Source organism: Podarcis melisellensis (genome assembly GCF_964234715.1).
Source record: "Podarcis melisellensis genome assembly, chromosome: 12".
Taxonomy (NCBI): Eukaryota; Metazoa; Chordata; class Lepidosauria; order Squamata; family Lacertidae; genus Podarcis; species Podarcis melisellensis.
This window is the reverse complement of record NC_138544.1, coordinates 12,502,032-12,526,485: the sequence shown is the minus strand read 5'-3', so window position 1 is coordinate 12,526,485 and position 24,454 is coordinate 12,502,032. Positions and strand designations below refer to the sequence as shown.

The following is a 24,454-nucleotide window of genomic DNA, read 5'->3' as shown; positions in this document are numbered from 1 at the left end:
CTCCATTTTCTCTGTCTCTCTTGATTTTTCACTTTATTTCCACCCCTCCCTTTGTGTATTGAACCTTTTCTTCTTCTTCTTCTTGTATAGATCATTCATATTACTGTCCATCTTTCATGTTTAAAAATATTTACCATGCATTCATTGTTGAGGAGTGAATCGAGCCCTTATAATTTTTAAAAGAACATTCATTTTGGGAGGAAATGATATTGAAATTTGCAAGAGAAGAAGAGAAAGTAATTTGGAACAAACACGTACCTTTTCTCACCCAACTGCATTTCATTGCACTTTGCACAGAGTTTCATTTTCTTACTTTTCACTCTTGTCAGTTTCTTAAGGAAATACTTACAGCAGCAAACAAAAACAAAGTCAGTGAGGGGTGTTTTTTTTTTTTTTTAAGTTTTATTAGTGGTAGTGGATTATTTAGTTCCATTTCTATTATAGGTAAAAATCCCTCTCAGGGACCACTGCATATTCCTGTATTGTAGAGGACTGGGCTAGATGGTCCTAAGAGTCTCTTCCAACTATGATTCTATGAGAGAAGTTTTCATTATTTTAACATTTTTAATATTGTCTTTTAAACATGCTTCCTCCCTCCCACCATCATCTCCAAAAGCCATGCAGAATTGTTTTTTCATAATGTTAGTTAACTGTAGGCACTATATAATGAAGTCAATAAAAAGGTACCTATCAGGCCAGTGATCATTGTATACTTATCCAAATATTTATTTATAAATTATGAAACTGGGTTGTATATTTATAGACATTGAATAAATATTAGGCTCTCAGTTGCCACAGCCCCATACGTGGGAAAACGCCAAGTTTCTCTTTGTCCGATTCCTGTTCAAGTGAATGTTCTGCATGCAACTCTGATTTTTTTCCTCCACCATTGTCTCACTGTCTCGAAACAAAAAACTGGACTGACACTTGAATGAGAATGACATGCTTGGGAAACTGTTTATGGGCCCCTCCAACTCTCCGAAACCCATATTATACCATCTAAAAAGTTTGTACAGCAATGCTTGCAAAAGTAAGGGAATAATGTTGCCCTTACTTTAGCAATGTTTGCCAGCTGATGCCATAATTCTGGTGTCAAATATGATAGCTTAAGTTCCATAGCCATTAGTGATCTTTGCGATGACTCTCCTGGTCCTTTACAGGCAATGCTGAAGAAACTAGAGTTGCATTAAAGCATTAGAAACATATTACAGTGGTGCCTCGCAAGACGAAAAGAATCCGTTCCACGAGTCTCTTCGTCTTGCAGTTTTTTCATCTTGCGAAGCAAGCCCATTAGTGGCTTAGCGGATCAGCTGTTTAGCGGCTTAGCGGATCAGCTGATAAGCGGCTTAGCGGATCAGCTGTTAAGCTGCTTAGCGGCTTGGGGAAAAGGGGGGGGGGAGGAAAAAAACCCGCAGGAACTCGCAAGACATTTTCGTCTTGCGAAGCAAGCCCATAGGAAATTCGTTTTGCGAAGCACCTCCAAAACGGAAAACCCTTTCGTCTAGCGGGTTTTCCGTCTTGCGAGGCATTCGTCTTGTGGGGCACCACTGTATCAAAAGTATCCGTCACTCACGTATATGTTTGAACATGGGATTATGTAAACTTGGGTCACCATGCGCTTGGGTCGTTTTGCTAAGTTGAGATGGTCACCTGAAAGCCAAAGTTCTGCTGTCAGGTTGCTACCCATGCAACTTTGAATGAAAGACATAATAAAATATCCATTGCAGTTTTCCAATGCCCTCTTAGTTGATTTGTTAATTTTTGTTAATCTTCCCCCCGGCCCAAGTAGATACCTAGCCAAATAAACACATGAGGAATCCAGATGGATTTTGTCTACCATAAAAAGGTAAAGGGACCCCTGACCATTAGGTCCAGTCGTGGCCGACTCTGGGGTTGCAGCGCTCACCTCGCTTTCTTGGCCAAGGGAGCTGGCGTACAGCTTCCGGGTCATGTGGCCAGCATGACTAAGCCACCTCTGGCGAACCAGAGCAGCGCACGGAAACGCCATTTACCTTCCCACTGGAGCAGTACCTATTTATCTACTTGCACTTTGATGTGCTTTCGAACTGCTAGGTTGGCAGGAGCGGGGACCGAGCAACGGGAGCTCACCCCGTCGCGGGGATTCGAACCGCCGATCTTCTGATTGGCAAGTCCTAGGCTCTGCGGTTTAACCCACAGCACCACCCGCATCCCTTTTGTCTTCCATAGTCTGTTCTAAACAGCATTTCCCTTTCTGAATCTTCTGTGATCTGTTGTGCTTGGAAAGATGGGCCCTGCTTTGAAGATCTTAATAAGGAAGCACAAGGATGGTTAGGAATTCTGTTCTGCCTTCCCTTCCTCCTGCGTGTCGCTCCCTGCCAAAGAACCTTATTTGACTTCCTTATAATGTATCGCAGGAGCAGCAAATTGCCCAGGCGATGAGCATAAGGATCAGGGGACTTCATTCATGGCACCTGCAGCCTCACATGCAATCCAGCGCTTTGCTGTCCCTATCCAGTGGATTGATCTGCTGTGATTTTCTGCTATGATTGCCAAACCCTCTAACTGATGCTGATTAATAAAAACCTAGCATTGCAATCCTATGCACATCTACTGCAGAGCAAGCCCCATCAAGCTCATTGGGACGTGCTCCCAGGCGAGTGTGTATAGGATTGCAACCTTCATTCTGTATTTCCAGTTTTTCAATTCAAAGGAAAGAGTTTTGTTCCTTTTTAGGGAGAAATAATAACAGCGAAGAACTGTCTTACCATGTAAGAAGTATATAGATTAAGGGATCAAACTGATTGCCCGTAGAAATTAGGCGGTTTTCAAAGTTGCAGGAGCACACTGGAATTGTATGGCTTGTCTCATTGGGGTTTTTTTTTTTTTTTTGTATACTAAGATAATTTTTATCTCTTTGCCTTCTGCAGCAAAATCTGTGTATTAAAGAGCGGGTAAATGTCTCATATTACATGGCCAATGGCTTGAGGAAGCCCAGTAAAATTCTTAAGGTTCCCCGTCTTTTGAATGGCAGTTATGCATGCTATGTCCCACACTGCTTTTGAAACTTTCAAAAGACATTTGAAACGCAATGCCCAAATTTCCCCTTGGGCAGGCACACAGAATCACCTGAGTTTATTTATTTATTTAGAGCTATATAGGCATCCTTATTCTGGACAAATGCAAAAAAGTAGCAATCTGTCCCCTTCCTTCTTAAAAATCGAAATAACTGAGACTGCAACCCAACCATGATTACTTGGGAGTAAGCCACATTGACCTTGGCTGGCCTTGCTTCCAAGCAAACATGCGTAAGATTGCACTGTGAATGTATCTAAAGAAGGGCTTTGGAATCTCTGGCTCTCCAGTGTTAATGGACTTCATCTCCCATCAGTCCCAGCCAGCATGACCAGTGGTTAGCAATGATGGGAGTTGTAGTCCAACAGCATCTGGAGACTGCACCCCTGGTCTAAAGTATTCAGTGCTATCCTGACTCAAAACAGCTGCATTTGGCTCATGTGGCCGCCCTTTCATTTTTTCTAGTAATATCAACAAATTTATTATCTTCTCTGAGGCCAATTTTAGTAGAATCTGCAGGGTTTCATACAATACAGGGGTTTCAGCCTTTTCCTAATGTGAGGCTACACAGCAGTCACCTTCCCATTTTCCTTAACCAGAATTTTGCCCCCACACTAGAAATTATAATCTTAGTAGAAAATAAAGTACTCGTACTGATATTCTTTATATTGCACATTTCCCCCCCTCACTCAAAATGTTTCCAATCCAAGGACAAATCTACAGGTATAGTGGAACATATTTTCTGTGCAAAAAAAAGTTTGTTTGGTAGTCTTGCAAGTAGAAAATGATATTATGGTGTGGATTTTTAAAAGATATTTGTAGAGTTGATGTAGTTTGCACCATTCTGTGTAGCAGTTCTCCTTTTAGCGTCTAGTGCTAAATTCTAGAACCCTCTCATAGCACACTGCTCGGCTTCTTTCACAACCCTTCAGTCTTCACAAACTAGTCCAGAAATAATTGATGTTCATAGTTTCTGACTATTTCCCAGTATGGGCTTTAGTATGCCATTTCCCCACAAATGTTCATATTGGTTCCATTTTTATTTTACTAGGTTATATTACTATTTATTTATTGCTGCTTTTAGGTTAAAGGCAAAAAGCCAACCACAAAAACAAGTGGCAAAAAAGAAACAAACAAACCAGAAAGCAGAAAAAAAGAACAAATCCTAGGTGTTTATTTATTTCAGGCCCAATGCATTTCAGGGAAAATTAATTCCTCAGGGGCACATTTCTAGCTCAAGACACTGTAAAATACAGTCATACCTCGGGTTACAAATGCTTCAGGTTGCTCATTTTCCAGTTATGGACGCATCGTAACCCAGAATTACTGGAACGGGTTACTTCTGGGTTTTGGTGCTTGCGCATGCGCAGAAACACTAAATTGTGCTTTGCGTATGTGCAGAAGCGCCGACTTGCAACCCACGTGCATGCAGACGCAGCGCTGCGGGTTGCGGATGTTGTGGGTTGTGAACATGTCTCCCGCCCAGATCAGGTTCGCAACCCGAGCGTCTACTGTAATCTCATAGTGACTCCTGTCCTATAGTGTTGCTTGAATCTGAGGGTTACTGCTAGAAACATGCCCCTGTATAAGGTTTGCTCCCTAAAACTTTTGACAGATTAGGAATGCACCTTATTCCTTGCACCTGGAGTTTTTTCCCCTTTAAGATTGTAGGCCTTCATAAATAGGTGCACACACACAGTTGGCGTTAATCTTGTTGAAAATACCTGAATGACAACAGTCTCTCCCTTTGGCAAGGGTTTTAGCAAAAACCATTTCTTCACCCACTAGTATTTTTTAATTTTATTTTAGTAAGTACATAAGCAATACCTTAATACAGTGGTACCTCGCAAGACGAATGCCTCGTAAGACGGAAAACTTGCAAGACGAAAGAGTTTTTCGTTTTTTGAGTTGCTTCGCAAGACGAATTTCCCTATGGGCTTGCTTCGCAAGATGAAAACGTCTTGCGAGTTTGTTTCCTTTTTCTTAAAACTGTTAATACCCAGGGAATCCATGCTTCGCAAGACGAAAAAATCGCAAGATGAAAAAACTCGCAGAACGAATTAATTCGTCTTGCGAGGTACCACTGTATGCACTTTCCCATTGTTAGTTACCTTGCAGAACAAGTATGAGTTGGGGGAGTTTGAAGCAAGTGAAGATTTAATGTGGCGATAGCCTTAAGTAGCCTAGTTCACAATGGGAAATCCCCAAAGGTTCTGACTTTCTGCTGTTGTTTTGTTTCCCCGTAAGGTTCTGCCACTTTGCACCACTGGCAACAGCTTGCGCAGCCTCACCTTGGGGGCATCCTCGACCCCCGGCCCGGGGTTGTCACTAAGGGCTTCCGGACTCTTGACCTCGACCAGGACGAAGTATACTGCCTTAACGATTTTGAAGAAGACGAGTCAGGTGACATTACATACAAGGGCCTAACTACCTCGCCGTCGATGCATCACACCGAGACCTCAGGTGAGAGGTCACAAGCGCAAGGGACTGTTTCAGACAGCGAGAATCCCCCAAGTCGCTCTCAGGCTTCCCCAGAGGAGATGCAGGAACCGGCGACTGACGATGATGAGGGGTCTGGTGAGGGAACCTCATTAAGTCCAGCACAACTGCCGTGTTTGCAGGATGTCGATTATTGGGCCATTCTCACGTCTCTCCAGAGCAGCATCCGTAGTGTTGCTTCATGTGTAGCTTCCTCACAATCGTGCGCTCAGGGATTAACACGAGACCGTTTCCAAAACGATTGCTTCTAACATATCATTGATTTTGCCGTACTTTTTTTAAAAAGTGCATGGTTCATTTTTGGTTTTCTTTTTTGGATAAGAGAAGGCTGCTAAAAAGAACGTGATTCAATTAAGGTCCCGAGAGAAGAGATGTTGGTGTTGTGTGTCTGCATATACATGTGTCCATATGGAAGCTGCAGTGTTCAAAAAAAAACATCCTTTTTTGTTGTTGTTAAGCAGGAGTTGGGTTTCAGCCCCTATATTATTTCTCCAGGTTGCTCTTGAAGTGCTGTTCATCGCAAGAGGAAGCAAACAGGACCTAGTGATTGAACACAAGCATAGTCTCATTATTTACCGTATTTTTCGCTCTAAAAGACACACTTTTCCCCCTTCAAAAATTAAGGGCAAATGTGTGTGCGTCTTATGGAGCGAATGCAGACTACTTGGCTTCAGCGATAGCAACGCGAAGCCTCCGAAGCGCAGAGGGAGAGCTCCCCCCGCGCTCCTTGGCCTCGCGTTGCTTTCGCTGAAGCCCCCGGAGCACAGCAGGAACTCCCGCTGCGCTCCGGGGGCTTCAGGCAGCTATCCCCAAGCCTTTGGAGTGCAGCAGGAGTTCCTGCTGCGCTCCAAAGGCTTGCGGATAGCCGCCTGAAGCCTGGAGAGCGAGAGGGGTTAGTGCACACCGATCCCTCTTGCTCTCCTGGCTTTGCTTTGCTGGAGAGGCGCTGCACAGTTTTCCCTCTCTGCGCAGTTCCCCTTCAGCCAAGCGGGAGGAGAAATGGAAGGGGCCCCATTTCTCCCGCCGCTTCGCTGAAGGGGCGCTGAGCAGAGAGGGGGAGAATTCCCCCCCCTATTCTCCCCCTCCTTTGGTTCAGTGTGTCCTATAGAGCAAAAAATACGGTATGTAGGATTAGGTCCCTTCAGGTCAGTTATTCTTTAGGACTCAACTGAGGGATAGCTCAGTAGAGCATGAGACTCTTAAATCTCAGGGTTGTGAGTTCAAGCTCCACATTGGATGAAAGATTCCTACATTGCAGGGAGTTGGACGAGATGGTCCTCATCGTCCCTTCCAGCTCGGCAATTCTAACTACATATAATGCTTTTGCACACTGGTGGGGGCCTCAGTCTGGGTTGGAAAGTTTTTTTACAAAAAACCTTTTCCTAGCATAGTTGTCCTGGCAGCACCCTCAGCTGGTATTTGACGGGGCCAATATTTAAGGAGTCTGGGTTTGGAAGGGGAAATAATTCTGTAGTGCCATGACTGGGTTTCTCACCACTTTCCTGTCAGACCAAAACAAGAGAAGGTGCTCTCTTAAGGCACTTTGCAGGAGAACTGATGTTGGGCAACTGAATTTTCACTTCTGTGCTGCCATGCCTCTATGCTTATGACATAAACTTTTGGTCCTGTCTGAGAAGATTGATAGTTTAAACTGTTCTGGAATAAAACGGTACAACAACTACCAGACTTTTAGAGAACAACAACTACCAGACTTTTAGACGACATCTGAAGGCAGCCCTGTGTAGGGAAGCTTTTAATGTTTGATGGATTACTGTATTTTAATATTTTGTTGGAAGCTGCCCAGAGAGTGGCAGCCAGATAGGTGGGGTATAAATATTATTATTATTATTATTATTATTAATAATAATAATAATAATAATAATTTCACAAACCAAAATACATTTTAAATAGGAGAATATTGATGTATCTTGTTACTCAGGGAAACCCTTCAGGTCTGGAGCTTATATAATTAGCTGAAATTGTAATCGTGTTGTGGCCTTAAGCCATGAAATTATTGGGTGGGTGAGTGAGTGTGTAGTTCAGTGCACAGCTCTTTTCAGAATCGAGTGCTGCTTCCACAGAATGAACATTATTTGCCCAAATATGAAATGTATATCAGAAAGTGTTTGTGCCAGTTGAAGAATATGTGTGACTGCTGCTTTTTAGTCTCCTCGCACACATCATAGAATCTGAAAGTCCCCAGTCCTTTTCATCAGTCCTTGTGTGTGCTAATTCAGTTGCACTGAGCAGATGTCGTTTTGCACTGATTCAGCTTGCTGCAAATCTCAGCACATGAGATCTTCCTCCAAATCCTCTGCCTGCGCCCGATGACATGAGAGGGGGTGTCTCATGACATTGTGAACTTTTAGAGCAGACAGAAGTTTGTACCTGCTTCAGATTTTGGAGCGGCACTTAAGATGACCTTTTGAGTTCTCAGCGGTTCCTGGAGAACTTGGGGTGTCTGTTCTTCTGAGTATCCTAGCCAGGGCAGAGACTCACAGAGGGCTAGAGGTGCTTCTCCCTGGCTAGCGTATCTGTGTAGGCCTGTCCAGAATCTTAATACTACAAAAGTAGGAGTTTCGTTCTCTTCTATGCAACAGCATTGTGATTGTTCGTTCGACAAATGCTTAGCTCTTTATTGTGCTTTGTCTTTCAAATCACAGTGGCAAGACCTGCTTCTTTTTGCCTGTTTTATAGCAGCTGTGTTTCTGACCTTGTAATAAGATGTGGACTGCGTAGGATGAAACCTTTGGGTTGCCTTTTTTCTTTTTGAAATACTGTTAATTTACAGGAAGCTTACTATTTCTATTGTGTTCAAAGGACAGAGAATGCTACGGACATGTGAAAAGCTCCGCTGTTGACTGCTGGAGGATGCTGTTTGTCAAGGTTTCCCTAGTGGTATATTTGCAGGATCCGTCCTTGAGCTCTAGAAATTGATTTCCCTTTGGTTCTCAATGTTACACTCCTCTTACTGGGCTCAATTGCTACTTTTAGCAGCCTTTTCCTATCTTTCTTATTCATTCATAACAATGAGTTTTAATTTAATTTTTATCAGGGCAGTTGGAATCCTTCTAATATAATTCTACGGGAAAACAAAATTGGTGTCTTTTATAAAGTGGATCTTGCAGGGACAACAGTCTCTGCATTTCACAGTTGGAACAATCACCTAATCTAAAACTTGCATTGCTTTGGTCTATTTTAATTTGTCATCTAGTGCTATGCTTCCTGTCTAACTTTAATTTACATCTCAAGTGTTCAGATACTTTTCTCCAAATAACTTTTCCTCTCCATTTTGGTTATTTGAGATTTTCTCCAGCATATTTTAACCTTCTGCTTGTTCTCCATGATACACAGAGAATCATGATTGCTAGGCCCAGTCCCTCCCTCCCTTATATATTAACTAATTTACCTTGCTTACCCTAATCCCTGAAGCATCAGCATCAGTTCTAGAGGTGATGTAGAGATTTCTTTAAAAAAAACATTGTCCTGAGATCTATGTGTTAACCATTAATAGAATTCATAACACTGTGTGTGATGGGGCAAATCTTGAGTCGCTTTTCACCCACGTAGACCCCTTCACTTGTCAGGCTGTCTCACTTTCATCCAGGCAATTCCTCTCTCAGGCAGGGATGGGGAACCTCTGGCCCTCCAGGTGTTTCTGAACCGTATTTCCCATCAACCCCAGCCACCGTGGCTAACAGAAAAGGCTGGTGGGAGTTGTAGCCAAACATCTGGAAGGCCAAAGTTTCCCCTCTCCTTCTCCCAAGGCCTGCATAGCTACACATGAGTCTTCTTAGTTGTGTTGTGTGTGCATGCCTCAAGTCATACACTAAACAGTAGTGACGAGAGAAAAGGACCTTGTGTGTTTTCTCAGCCTCTCTAGAAGTTTGGAGTGGCATGTGGATGTGATGTCTCTGTTCAAAGCCATGTGTCAAACCATTGTATATGTCCTTTCACCCTAAACTATGTGTTTGGGGACGGGTTAAATGTTGAGAGGAGGAGGAAGATCAACAGTCACAGGAAACCTCACTGGCATGTTTTTTTGTGTGCATGTTTTAACACCACTAACTTACTAAGGCTTGTTTACTGACTCAGAACCTACGCAATCATGAGATCTTTGCTGTCGCAACGAAAGGGGTTGTACTTCAAGGAACATTTTGGATGCACGTCCTTCGGTTTTCTGAATCGCTTTGCAACAAAGGGACTTAACCATGAAGTATGTCACGTGGCAGAAGGGGGAGAATTAGCACAGCTCCAGCAGCCTAGGGCACAAGGGGTGTGGAAGTGGTCTTGGTTAAAATGTGGCGGCACCCTTACGGCTTCTCTGCCACAGCCCATGCTTTCAAGATACCAACACATACTCTCCTTTTCCCCATTCCTCTCATACATATAAATTCTAAATTGCCTTAATCCTCCTTCTTCGTATGCCATCTTCTATTCACGTGACTGTGTTGAATACATATTTGCTTCCCTATTCTCAAATTCTGTTCCCATTTTTTTCTTGCATTTGTCCTGCATACTATAAAGGCACACACAGGCATGCACATAGCCCTATACAGCATGGGGTGTGTGTTAATTCCCCACCCCCACCCCGGACTTTAGACGCTCACCCTTAAGCACATTCCCAGTAATTAAAATTACACATTTAAAGTCCTGGGAGAATAGAGCTTTTTGTTTGTTTGTTTTTGCCTGAATTTGAAATTCCATCAAAGTAGGTGTTGGATGAGTTTAATGACCCTCCCTGGGGAGAGAGAGCATTCATTCCATAGTTAAGATGCCACCACCAAGAAGGTCCTGCCCAGTAGTTACTTTGCCACCACTCAGATGACAGGGAACCCCCCAAAAAGACCAAGCACAGCTTTGTTTAAAGGCCAAAAAGAGCTATTTGGATTGAGCCTGGATTCAAAGCAATATGTCACAGGGGGTGACATAACTGTAATTCTCAGTCCGCCTAACAGCCTTGCACCTGTATCTTAGATTTAATTGCAGTTTCTTAACCATCTTGAAAGGCAGCTCCACAAAAAAATGCACTGCTGTAGTCTAATCTACAGGGAGCATGAATTACTGAGGCCAGGGTATATTTGTCCAGGTGAGTTGACACCTGGCACCCCAGCCTATATTCTGAGGCATGCAATGTAGGAAATAGACCCCTGGAAGATGATATAAACTGCTACTCCGCATGGCGAGCCCTTAAGACTTGTAGCTTTCTTTACATCAGCATTCTTCAAACTGTGGTTCTTTGGATTTTGTTGGAACTGCACCTCCCATCTTCACTGACCATTGGTGGGGATGGTGAGAGTTTTGTCCTGCCACACTTTGAGACCCAAGTTGAGAAAATGCTACATTGCATTTGTTATGCGCGAGGCTGTTGTAGAGCATCAATCCCAAAAAGAGCTCCTTCCATTCACAGAGAAAATTGGACCCACCAGAGGCTTCCACAATTTTTTTGGGGGGGGGGTTTCCAGCTCCCTCTGTAGCCCCCCACACCATTTCCCATACTGAAGGTCTACCGATCTTCTGAATAAGATTTTTTGCAGGATCTGTTGACCTCAGGATACCCCAAACTGTGCATGGAACTTTACTCCTGGAACTCTGGATCCAGCAGAATATCTGTTTAAATTGGATAGTAGAGAACTACACAGTGCTTGCCTCGCTCTCTCACACATCTTTCTAGGCTTGACAAAATACAAAGGCATGTTTTTATAATGTATGTAAGAATATGCATTGTGTTAAAATGTGGACAGGGGTTAAGAGAATCTTAAGCAGTGTGACATACTTCATGGCTAGTTCCAGTTTGCGTTCTACAGATGCACTCTACAGCAATTTCTAAACACAAATTAAGGACGCGTTAAATAAACTATAAAAAATATTGTTGTGGTCTAGGGTGCCGGCAACTATGTCTTGCTGCAGCACTGTAAAATTACGGCAAATATATTTCCCTTTCTGCTTAACATATGGCAATATTTTTATGAATGAATATGACATAATTGCTATCTTGTGCAGCTGCAGATGCTTCTGTCTTTGGTCGGGGAGGAGGGGGAAAGGCAAGGAAATGTCGCAGATGGACAGTAGTGGTTCCAAAATGGTTACACCGGCCTCCGGGCACAAAAAGAAACACACATGTGTTCTGTTATGTACATATTTTAATGTACATAATATTTACTGCTGCCTCTCTACTGGGATCCATTACTGAAACGAAAGATGACGGGATACTTTGGCCCGGATCAATATGGGGGAAGCTGAAATGTGTAATCATTCTGGGCTTTGCTGATTTCTTTCACACGCCGCAAAGGTCTTGTCTACCGGTTGGACTTGTTTAAATCTCCTACCGGCATTGCCTCTTCAGAAGAGGCTAATGTGGAAATGGACATTGAGACCAATTCTTAAAGTTACGGTCGCGGCATGGTTACCACTCCTGCCGTGGCTCTTCTGCCTGCAACTTTGGCAATGTTAGAACAACTAAATCAGTGGGGAAAGTTGGCAATGTGATTACTGGGGGAAATGGCGGCATATTAAGTAACCACATCACTAGCCCCTCTCAAATGATCTTGCTGCTCTATTTTCCTCCCAGAGTGAAATAATAATAATAATAATAATAATAATAATAATAATAATAATAATTTATATTTATAAATATTTATACCCCACCTACCAGGCTGGGTTAATGATAAGCCACCATGAGAGAGGAGCTACCATGCCACTCAGCTGGTCTGTGAGCACATTAGTTACTTAAACTTGCTAGGAGAACTGGGCTTCCTAATCCTTAAGGCATCAGAGCCTGTTTTTGAGCCCTAAAGAATACAAGAACCGAAAAGGTGTTAGCTCTGATGACGAACTCTCCTCCTGGAGATGAATGTGCTAAAGAAAGTGAATCAAATCCGACGCCTGTTGTATTTCACCTTCCCTGCATCGATCCCACGAGAAGTATCGCATCGCTTCTCCATCTGTTTGAGTGCACAGAGCTTTTCTTTTCTCCCCCCTTTTATATATAAATGCAAAGAATGTTCTATTCTTTTTAATGTAGTACATCATCCTGGGAAGTGCATGTCACAAACCAACTCCACCTTCACCTTCACCACCTGCCGCATTCTGCACCCTTCCGACGAGCTCACACGAGTCACTCCAAGGTAAGGGCTTCCAGAGAGCTGTCGTGCTCCCTGGGACAGGGGAGTGCCTTAGCCTAGAAGGCAAGGGGATTTGGAGAGATGCATATATTTCAAGGTTCGGCACCTTCTAAACTTCCCCTCAGATCACATCACCAGCTTGTCTTAAATATACGCAGCGCTTATTGATCCAGAATCATCCAAGAAATCTGGCATGTCTCCAAAGTTGATTGCAGCTCCTGTGGAGCGTAATAATGTCAATCTCCATGGAAGGATGACACGATGAGATTAATGTCACTTTGTACCTCAGAGTCATTAATAAAGCCAGTGGCTTTACAGTCAAAGAAAGATAACAGTAGTCAAGTCTTCAAATACCGTATTTTTTTGCTCTATAAGACTCACTTTTTCCCTCCTAAAAAGTAAGGGGAAATGTGTGTGCGTCTTATGGAGCGAATGCAGGCTGCACAGCTATCCCAGAAGCCAGAACAGAAAAAGGGATTGCTGCTTTCACAGCGTAGCGATCCCTCTTGCTGTTCTGGCTTCTGAGATTCAGAATTTTTTTCTTCTTGTTTTCCTCCTCCAAAAACTAGGTGCGTCTTGTGGTCTGATGCGTCTTATAGAGCGAAAAATACGGTAATTGAAACTATGCTGGTACCTCAGTTCTTGAACGTAATCCGTTCTGGAAGCCCATTTGGCTTCCGAAACGTTCAAAAACCAAGGCAAAGCTTCCGATTGGTTGCAAGAGTTTCTTGCACTCAGCAGGAGCCACATCACACTTTTGGGTTCCAAAAAAAACGTTCAAAAACAGAAGCATTTACTTCTGGGTTTTTGGCGTCCGAGAACCGAAACATATGACAATGGAGGCGTTCGGGAACTGAGGTACCACTGTAGATTAGTGTGGCAAAATTGGCATCATCTACGAATCTGAGGAGAGGGATTCCTAACAGTAAGAATTAGCCAGGTATGAAGGGGGGGGGGTTGGGTTTTTTAAAAAAGTACTACAGTTATCTGTTAAATGTAATTGTACACTAAAAGTCCCTCAAGGTCCTAAAAATAGATATGTCCAAGGGTTTGAAATGAGTTATCGTTCTCAAAAGCTCATGTAATAACAACAGACAGTTGTCCACACAGTTGTTTTGTAGCAGTTTAAATGGCGCCGTGACACACAAGGTAAAATTAAAGAGTTAATAAATTGATAGATTTTTCTACTCCAAAGTCCCATGGAGACACGGAATGGAGCCTCCGGAAAGAAATCATCACTGGCTGGCTCCACATTACAAAATGTTGTCGAGCCTTGCTTCATTTAAAAATAAGGCCTTAACAAAGGAATTGAAGAAATAGTAACACACACCATGATGAGACCTGCCACTGCCCCACTTTATGAGGGGCACCTGTCCTAACAAACCAAAGGATATGATGTAAATTCCTTCACATCGACTATCTTCAGTTTATGGAATTCCTGCTCTCCCTCACCCTTTTCTTTCTCCAGCCCGCATAAAATTTGCCATTGATCCCATGCTGTGAGGTGCTGCAAAAAGCTACAGATATAGCTGCAATTCCCTCTCCATCTTCCCTATTGAACTTCTGGTGGCAATCTCTATTGCTTAAGATGTGAATTTTTATTGTGACATTGATTTCATTGGAAAGCGCACTTGCTACTTCCCTTAGCTTACCCTGAAATCTATACTTTGCTCTCTCTGATGGCCGGGGTGAGGTGGGGGTTGTCTCTTTTATTTACTGTATTGGCCCGAATATAAGCCGCACCCAAATATAAGCAGCACCTTTAAAATCCAAGGAGGGGGGAGACAATACCGGGATATAAACCGCTCCCTTAAAATTCCACAGACACTCGCACCCATTCCGTTTTACCGTAGGTCTGTTTCAGCAGCGGTATCGTAAAAGCCAATTTTTGTAAGGTTGCGAATTTAGGCAGCACTTTAACTTTTCGCGGCTGGAATGGGGGGGGGGTAAAGGGACTCCTGACCATTAGGTCCAGTCGTGGCCGACTCTGGGGTTGCAGTGCATCTCGCTTTACTGGCCAAGGGAGCCGGTGTACAGCTTCCAGGTCATGTGGTCAGCATGACTAAGCCGCTTCTGGCGAACCAGAGCAGCGCACGGAAATGCCGTTTACCTTCCTGCCGGAGCAGTACGTATTTCTCTACTTGCACGTTGACGTGCTTTTGAACTGCTAGGTTGGCAGGAGCTGGCACCGAACAACGGGAGCTCACCCCGTCGTGGGGATTCGAACCGCCGACCTTCTGATCAGCAAGTCCTAGGCTCTGTGGTTTAACCCACAGTGCCACCTGCGTCCCGGGGGGGGGGGGGCGTGAGGCTTATATTCAGGCCAATACGGTACTTTGACATTCACTGTGGATTCAGAACCAATGCAAGGGGTTGGAGTAGTGGAGCTCCTTAAACTCTGAATGATGCTTCTTCACAGGTCATGTGAGGAAGACGATGAGACTGCTTTATGTCACCTTGTGCTGAGAGGAGATGTAGGGCACACAATATGACCAGCGTGGCAGGGGGTGAGCAGCGCTGCCAGCAGCCTCCCTGCTGGCAGAGTCCTGTAGAAGGAATGTTAGTGTTTTATGGCACCAGCTAACTCAAAGACTCCTGCTCAGTCCCACCTCCCTCTTTCCATTCTAACCTAACATCCTAACACAAGGTGGCATTCTAACCAAAACACTATCAGTTCCATATAGTGAAGTGCTGGTTTTAACACTGATTTGAAAGCACAGTTACTCTCTCTTTTTGGTCTTTGTTTTCAGGACACATTTTGAATACCCTGCCTTCCTCCCTCTAACAAGGCCCTGCTGTTGTTAGCAAAGGGACGATTACCAATTTAGGAAACATCTGGCACCCTCCCTTGTCATTGCCTTGTTGGTCAACTTTAGCATAGGGACGCTTGTTGCAATAATAATAATAATAATAATAATAATAATAATAATAATAATAATAATAATTTATACCCCGCCTATCTGGCTGGGTTTCCCTAGCCACTCTGGGCAACTCCCAAAATAATAATGATAATATTAATAATAATAGTGATAAAATGTTAAACATTAAAAACTTCCCTAAACATGGCTGCCTTCAGATGTCTCCTAAAAGTCAGATAGTTGTTTATTTCCTTGACATCTGATGGGAGGGCGTTCCACAGGGCAGGCGCCACTACCAAGAAGGCCCTCTGCCTGGTTCCCTGTAGCTTTGCTTCTTGCAGGGAGGGAACTGCCAGAAGGCCCTCGGCGTTGGACCTCAGTGTCCGGGCTTAACGATGGGGGTGGAGACGCTCCTTCAGGCACACTCGACCGAGGCCATTTAGGGCTTTAAAGGTCAGCACCAACACTTTGAATTGTGCTTGGAAACATACTGGGAGCCAATGTAGGTCTTTCAGGGCCAGTGTTATATGGCCTCTGAAAGGTACCTTTTGTTGTTTGTGCAGCAACCTCAGCTTATTTGATGCTGTGGAGAAGAATGCAGGTAAACATTCCAGGGCCTGGTCCCAAGGAGTTTGCAGTTGAGAGTAGTTAGCGATTTATCTCGGGGAGTGTAGTGATTGACGGAAGTACAGGGAATAAAAAATGTGTCAAGACTATATAAATATTTACTGGGAGGGAATGTTTATGCACCTGCCTTAAAATTAAGCCTTTGCTAAATCTGATATGTTTGGTAGCTCCTGCTCCAGGACTTGAGCGCTAGTGAATCTGACATAAATGCCCCTTGCACGGGCAATATTTGAGTATAGTAACCTACTCTTAAGTAGGCATTCTTAAAGATTTTGAGAACAGGCTACTCTTGGCAAAGGTTAGAGAGAGTAAGATTCAGTGCAGATGCCCAGCAACTTTTATGGAGGTATCAAAATGAACTTCTTTCCCAAGTTTATTTTACAAGCCATTCCCAGCACCTAGTTAGCACATATATTGTTTGATCAGGAAGACTAATCCATAAATCCATTTTGGGGTAGAAAAGACAAGGGTAAGGCTGCAGCCATTTAAGGACCTTTTTTATCCCAGATTTGATGTGATACTCCCTTTTCAATTAAATTTTTATTCACGAAGCAAAGTAAACCAGGATTTCCTGGAATACTAGAACACAGTCAGCTCTCTTTTGTGAATCTTGTAGAGCATCACATGCCCAAGAGTTTTTGCAAGTTACTTATTTGAAAATAGAATGGGATGGTTACCTCCAGGCTCCATAGTAACTCACTTAGGTTCTGTGGCTTCCTCCTTTATGTAAAAGAACCTGCCTGCTCCTTCCGAGTGTGGGATTATGTGGAAGCTATCATGTTTCCCTTCCAGTAACTGCTGCAGAACTGCTCCAGTCTACCTGCCAGCCCTAGCCTAGGACTAATATCAAGGAGTATTTTAAGCCTGGAATGAGTGAGAATGGACAAGCTTCTCTGTTAGCACTTTAGAGCAGATTTTGTTAAACTTTCCTTCTGCACCAAGGACTGATTCAAGAGCCACAAGAACAGCAGGCGGCCACCCATAAACCTAGGGCAAGATCATAGGCAATGCCTATAAAAAGAAACATTTGTGTGCGCACACATACTCACCGTTGCACGCACACATTTGTATTTTTCATGTGCAATGCTTTCACATGTGACAAAACCTGACCACATTTCCCCAGGGCTGCAGCAGTTTGCAGTGACTTGTAGTGACATTCACCTGTTGAGAGCACCTAGCACAGACACAGGCATCCTTCAGATGTTTGGGACTACAATTCCCATCATCCCTGACCACTGGTCCTGTTAGCTAGGGATCATGGGAGTTGTAGGCCAAAACATCTGGAGGGCCGCAGGTTGGGCATGCCTGACCTAGCACAAAGGAATGTTGGTTTCCTGTTCACCTGAGGGGGAAATGTAATATTTTCCGTCACTTTCCCCCTGTAAGTGTACGATATGGTGGTGACATGAGTTCATTCCACCCCAGCTGCCATGTCAAACAAGCCATGTGGATAATTGTCCCTTAGCGCTCTTAACCAAGTTGGTTGGCTGTTATCAAACAACTGGAATTACAGCTGCGCTCCACAAGAGGGCATATTTGCTATGCAGCAGGGAGCAGGCTGCTGTGATGACTAAGTTCTGTGTACTCTCAAGTTCGGTGTACTCTCTTTGCCTTCTCCCGAGGCAGCTTCTCATGACAATATTATTATTATTATTATTATTATTATTATTATTATTATTATTATTAGGGAGGGAAGAATACACATAGGTGCATATGTTGAACTGGCTTCATGAGTTGTTCGACACACAGCCCAATCACCGTGACTTTTTGGGATATGTCGCCATGTATCACATGCAGTGATAAGGATGTGTCCCTGAATGTTCATAAAGTGTGCTTTAACTATACCATAATTTTAGTTATGGCCCCATAGCAGCCAGTGCATGGGATTACACCTCAAATAAATGTTCTTTTAGCTCCCTCACAAGCCTCCGACACCAGTTTTCAATGGCAGAATTATAACAGGGTAGAATTATTACTTTTTTTTACAAGACCCTCTTTAACCCATGCCGAAACAGCAGCTGTTTGAGTCAGCCCCACGGCAATCTGCTCACACTAGTCTTATAGCTCCCAAAATGAATTCTGACCAATATACTTTGTATCAACAGAGTGTACTGGTTTTGTTTTTTTAAGCCCCCCCCCCCCCAATTTTATATTTGCTCCAAACTGAAACTCAGTCAGCGGGAATACAGCAGTGGCGTAGCGTGGGTTGTCAGCACCCGGGGCAAGGCAAGTAATTTGAGCCCCCTAACCCGTGGATTTGCACCCCCTAACCCTAACCCCCAGATGTTGCGCCCAGTGCAGCCGGTCCCCCCTGCACCCCCCACACTACGCCACTGGAATACAGCTAGTGATTTCAGTGGCGGTTTTGTTTTGTAGTGAGTATTCATGGCAGAGATTTATGTTGTGGGATTTGTGAACATCATAATTCATGCTCTTCTGCACAGTTTATCTTGCCATCACTGTAATCAGAATGTCTTAATAATAGGTAAAGGTAAAGGTACCCCTGCCCATACGGGCCAGTCGTGTCTGACTCTAGAGTTGTGCGCCCATCTCACTTAAGAGGCCGGGGGCCAGTGCTGTCCGGAGACACTTCCGGGTCACGTGGCCAGCGTGACGAAGCTGCTCTGGCGAGCCGGCACCAGCGCAGCACACGGAAACGCCGTTTACCTTCCCGCTATAAAGCGGTATCTATTTATCCACTTGCACTTAAAGGTGCTTTCGAACTGCTAGGTGGGCAGGAGCTGGGACCGAAAGACGGGAGCTCGCCCCGCCACGGGGATTTGAACCGCCGACCATGCGATCGGCAAGCCTTAGGCACTGAGGTTTTACCCACAGCGCCACCCGCGTCCCGTCTTGATAATAGAAACCTCATTAAATCTGCCCTTGTTAGAGGAAGAAGCAGCTATTGTAACTTGCAAAAATTGACCCAGCATCTAGGTAAAGCCGCATGCATTTTTAGTGTGCATATTGCCTGCTCTGCATCATTTCATGGGAATGGCGTTTGATGGCTATTTTCTGACCTGTTGTTCAGAGTTTACCTGGTAGGATCAGAAGGTAGAATAAAATAAAACAACTAATCAGCAGTTGATCAAACAATTGCATGGTGTGTGTGAGAAGCTGTGAGTTTGCAACCTCCCCTAAAAATAACCAGACCTCTTTTAGGTGGGTAGGAGCAAAAAAAAAATGTAAGCATTGGTCTCTGTACACATACTTGCTTAGTTGTGGGGTTTCCTTTCGGCTGTGTGTTAAATGGAAATAAGCTGATGAAAGAGATGGATATAATGTTGCTGCCCCATTGAGCATAGAGAAGAAGAAGCCACAGGACTAAGGTAGTTTTTGTACATGATCACATTGTCTGGAGTTTCCCCCCGTTTCCTCAACCATAATGTGGCCAAGTTGCATCATCTAGAATGTGCATTTGGTTTTATAAGAATCTTCTGTATTTCCCAAATTTAATATCATCTGGAAAGGTGCACAGTAGACTAGGGTTTAGACCAGGGTTTCCCAAACTTGGGTCAATTTTGGACTACAGTTCCCATCATCCCTGACCACTGGTCCTGCTAACTAGGGATGATGGGAGTTGTAGTCCAAAAACAGCTGGAGAGCCAAGTTTGGGAAATCTTGTTTTAGACTTACGAGTATGTGGCCTGTTTGCAGGAAGCTTGCATTTAATAACATCTGCTGTAAAATAGTGACTATATTCCTTCCACCCTCTTTTTTATTATTTAACAAAACTAATGTACCTCTTGCTTGTAATTGGAGCATCTAAGTAGTTTACGAAAAATAAAACATTAAAATTTTCAGTAGAAGGGAGTTTAGGACAAGCATTCCTTTTTCACAGCTAGTGATAAAGCATAACTGTTTGGAATATGTTCTGTCTGTGTATCTCCCTTAAGTTCTGTTGGTACACTTACAAACAGCTGCAATCCTATTATTAGATTGTTAACCGAAGCATTTACTTCTGGGTTTACAGCATTCGAAAACCGAAACATTTGTCAATGGAGACGTTCGAAAACTGAGGTACCACTGTACAGTCATCCCTTGGTTTTCGAACAGCTTATTTCTCGAATGTTTTGGCTCCCAAATGCCGCAGATGCCCAAACGTCAGTGCTCCGGTTTGCAGACTATTTTTGGAAAGAGAATGCCCAATGGGGCTTCCACTGCTTCCGATTGGCTGCAGGAGCTTCCTGCAGCCAATCAGAAGGCATGCTTTGGTTTTTGAACGTTTTGGAAGTCGAATGGACTTCCGGAACGGATTCTGTTTGTCTTCCAAGGTACGACTATACTCAAATCATTCCTGAGAATGGTGGTTGAGAACTCTTTTTTCCTAGTACCTCAGACAAACATTGTCTCTCTAGCTGACCTTTAATAATCTGAGGCAATTGAATTGGTACCAAGTACATTTTTATATGTGGGTTTATCAAGCGGTGGCAGTTTGAAAGTCAGTATCCCGATGGAGACCTTGACTTGTTTTTCTGTTTCTCTCCCCCCTGCCAGCCTTAACACAGCACCTACTCCAGCTTGTAGCAGCGTTGGCAATTTGAAAGGCACCCCGGTGGCCACGCCATGCACCCCTCGGCGCCTGAGTTTGGTCGAATCCTTCACCAACCTCCGGGAGTCCACAACCACCATGAGCACTTCCTTGGGGCTGGTGTGGCTGCTGAAAGAGCGTGGGATATCGGCGGCAGTGTATAACCCGCAGAGCTGGGACCGTGCCGGCAGGAGTTCCCTCCTGAGCACCTACGTTCCCAGAATGGCCGTCATCCCTTCCACTCCCCCCAACTCACCTATGCAGACGCCTTCTTCCTCCCCGCCGTCTTTTGAGTTCAAATGCACCAGCCCCCCGTACGACAACTTCTTGGCTTCCAAGCCGGCCAGTTCCATTCTGAAGGAGGTGCGGGAGAAGAAGAACATCCGCAGCAGCGAGAGCCAAACGGACGTGTCCGTCTCGAACCTCAACCTCGTGGACAAAGTGAAAAAGTTTGGGATTGCCAAAGCGGTGAGCTCGGGGCAGCCGCAAGCCCCTGCGTTGGCGGACGTGCAAGGACCTCTCCTCCCCGGGACACAAAGGCCAATGAAGGCCTTTGCTCCTGGGAGCCTGGTATCAGAAGACCTGGCCTTGGGCGGTCCTTCTGTGACAAGTGCCATTGGGGGTCTTCAGCTGAACAGCGGCATTAGGAGAAACCGAAGTTTTCCAACGATGGTGGGTTCCAGCATGCAGATGAAAGCGCCTTCGTCTTTTACTCCTGGCCTGTTGATGGGAGCAAAACTTCCAAAGCAAACCAGCTTACGGTGAATGGCTTAAGATGCGGCCGAACTTGTAGAGGAGACAACGAAAGCGCTCCTTCTTCAGACAGTTTTTTTAAAACAACAACAGATTTTTCTTCTTCCATTTACCATTGAGTTTGACAAATCAACTTTGTGCCTAATGGGGGGTGGGTGGGAAGAGTCTAAACTTTGTACAGGATGTAAATATGTACCAGATGTATTATAAGTGAATCATGACACTGTTTTGACAATTTAACATGCTAACCTTTTGGAAAGGGTGTTTTTGTTTTTCTTTGCACTGAAAAAAAAAGAGCAATCCTTGGATAGAAAAAATAAAAATAAAGAATTCTTAGTTAGCCTAGCTTGATATTGGAACTAGCCTCATCTAGCAAGGGGCACAGATTATTCTTTCCAAACTGTGGGATATCAGCACACATAGTAACTCCTATAAACACAAGAAATTTTTGTAGTTCATCAAAGCAAGTAGATTAGCATCTTGAACATCTTATTCTGCCTTTATGGATGAGAGGGGGAATAGTCAAAGGATCTTTTTTCTTACAAAATAAACTTGAAGTAATAATGTGTTGAGAGTGACTGCTAAGTCTGCTAGGTGCCCGGAAGAAAACACACCTCTACTGCTGCTGTTTCATGTCCTGTGTTAATATTATTTTCAATGCTGCACTGGAATGTGGAAGGAAAAGTGCTTTAAATAGTGTTTTGTTGCAGACACTGAAAATACACACCTCTCAGAAACAAAACAAAATCTTGTATCTTTCTTTCATGAGGAGCCAAAGTCACTGAAAGAGTTGATTGTAGGTATGTTTAAAAGCCTAAATTTAAACAAATGTAGTACAGTATTGCCAAAAGATGTGTCCTTAAGAGAATAATTTCAAAAATAGCTTAGTAAGAGTGGTACAAGTGAAGGATAAATATTTCCATCTACTCTTTACCTCCAGATTTTGAGGTATTTAAAATGACCCAGTGGATCACTTCATAAACAGGGTTAGACCATTGCTATTTTAAGTGACGCTATAATTGTCTTTCATACATATCTGTTTCCATCCGATCCATGTGATAGAGCTACTAGCAAATGGTTTTACATCATCCGCCCTAATACCTTTTGGAAATCTTCTGTATTTGGACTTTTCTTCCCCCAAAGACTTTTCTAATTGTAAGGCTAATTCATTATTTAGTATTACATATTTTTTTAATGGTTCGTTCACACAAATCAGGATCAGACTGGTTTATGATCCTGGCTTGTTCACTAACCATAAGGATAAACTAATGAGTTTCCCTAACTTTGGACTTCACAGGGAGCTCTGGCTAGTTTGAAAGTGGAAGCTGATGTTTGTGACCTTGAAGCTGTGTCCAAGGTTCATTCATGTAATGCTAAATCATAATTTAGCGCTGTAGCATTGCGTCCAAAATGACCCAGTACGTAGAAACTTAAAACAACACCCGGAAAGAACTGAAAACAAACGGGGGGAGCACAAGGCACCATTAAGTTCTTCCGCCAAGAAGATGGCAGCTTGGCCAGAGCATTCTTGTGCAACTTCCATTGGGGTTTTTTTTTGGGGGGGGGTCTTATTCAACAGAACTTCCTGTCCCAGGTCAGGTTTATTTTTGAGCTTATGTTTTGAAGCAGTTGGTGTGCCTAGTTTTGTGGGTGGCTTGTTCTTGACTTGATTTAAAACCAAACCCACTTTATTTATTTATTGCCAGTACCTCACTACATACCGTGCATTGCCGTTGTGCCAGACTGTTACTAAATCATTAGCACTGAGAAATATTTGCAGTAGTGGAACTGTGCGGTTGTCGTTTTTTATGAGCGACAGATAAGCCCGGTTATCTGTTGACGGATTAGCTAGTTGCAATTCTGCTATGAATATTGAGAATGTCAGAGGACAGCAAGGGAGGGGATCATTAGCGAGTGCATGGGCTTCTAGATTTCTATTTATTCTACCAACATTTTAGCACTTCGTCATTGCCTCTTCTTGCTGTTTGTCTGTGTGCACTTAATTGCAATTTGCAAGAACATAACTTAAATCTTTTTATCTGAATGTATCTTAAGACAACCAATAAATTAACAATTTTGAATAGGTGGGAAAAAAAAATCACGAATGTATGAGGACCTTTTCGTGTACCAAGAGACCATGAGCTCATTTGTGGAATAAAATAGTAAAAACCCAATGGTGAAGTTGAAAGTATTATTATTTACTCTTTTTAAATAAAAGAAGGTGTCTAACCACTGGAAAATCAGGTCACAAGACACTGAAGAATTACACTTCTGTTTTATTCACAATTGAATATCAATAAACCAATGAAGGTGTCTAACCACTGGAAAATCAGGTCACAAAGGTTATATTGTGGATTATATTCTGGATTTGTGTTTCCTGCATTCCCCCCCTGTTTCTGTCTTCCAATACTTGTTATTTCGGTTGTGAAATGGGATGCCAGATTCCAAATAATTTTTTTGTCTGGGAAGCAGAGCAGAATGCAGTGACCTCTCACCTGTGGAGGGAAACTTGCCTTCATTTGGAGAGACAAGAAGCCCAGAAAGACTGTTTTTCCCCAGCCCTGCTCCTCCACGGAGTCACACATTCACACACCTTCCACTAACCCGTTTTTTTCTCTGCACACACAAAAGGCCAGATTTTCCCCCAACAAAAGCCAGACCCAGAAGTGCTCTGGAGAGACTTTCTCCCCTTCCCCTCTCAGGCCAGCAAAATATGATTTGGGAATACTTTCCCAGCACTCTTCTCACTGGAATAAGCCCAGATCAATGAATTTACAGAGATACATCGCTGCTTTCCTAGGCTGGCTAGGTAAAAGGGGGAAATTACTGTGTTTTCTCCTGCTTTGACCTAACTCTGGACAACAAACACAGAAGAGCAACAGTTGGATTGCAAACACGCCTGATTTGCTGGAGAGGGCATTTATAATCCTGCTGAAACCTTATATAACTTTCAATGCAGTTATGAGGGTCCTGATTTAATCCTTGGGCGAAAGCAGGAAATAAAATAA

The 24,454-nt window shown here is 43.6% G+C and overlaps 1 protein-coding gene across 9 annotated transcripts in view; it reads left to right on the top strand.

Moving 5' to 3' along the window:
* TRAK1 (trafficking kinesin protein 1) overlaps window positions 1-23,620 on the top strand; it is a 140,852-nt gene extending 117,232 nt beyond the window's left edge. For 4 of the 9 annotated variants that reach the window (XM_081882932.1, XM_081882933.1, XM_081882931.1 and 1 more), the window contains 3 exons: window positions 5,302-5,631; window positions 12,578-12,680; window positions 20,660-23,620. In XM_081882932.1, the coding sequence (XP_081739058.1) occupies window positions 5,302-5,631; window positions 12,578-12,680; window positions 20,660-21,458 (1,232 nt within the window). In that variant the 3' untranslated portion in view covers window positions 21,459-23,620. Of the gene's footprint in view, window positions 1-5,301; window positions 5,632-12,577; window positions 12,681-15,096; window positions 15,185-20,659 lie in introns of all 9 variants that reach the window. The other 5 variants (XM_081882936.1, XM_081882935.1, XM_081882934.1 and 2 more) reach the window with 3 other exon arrangements.
* The last annotated feature ends 834 nt before the right edge of the window (window positions 23,621-24,454 follow it).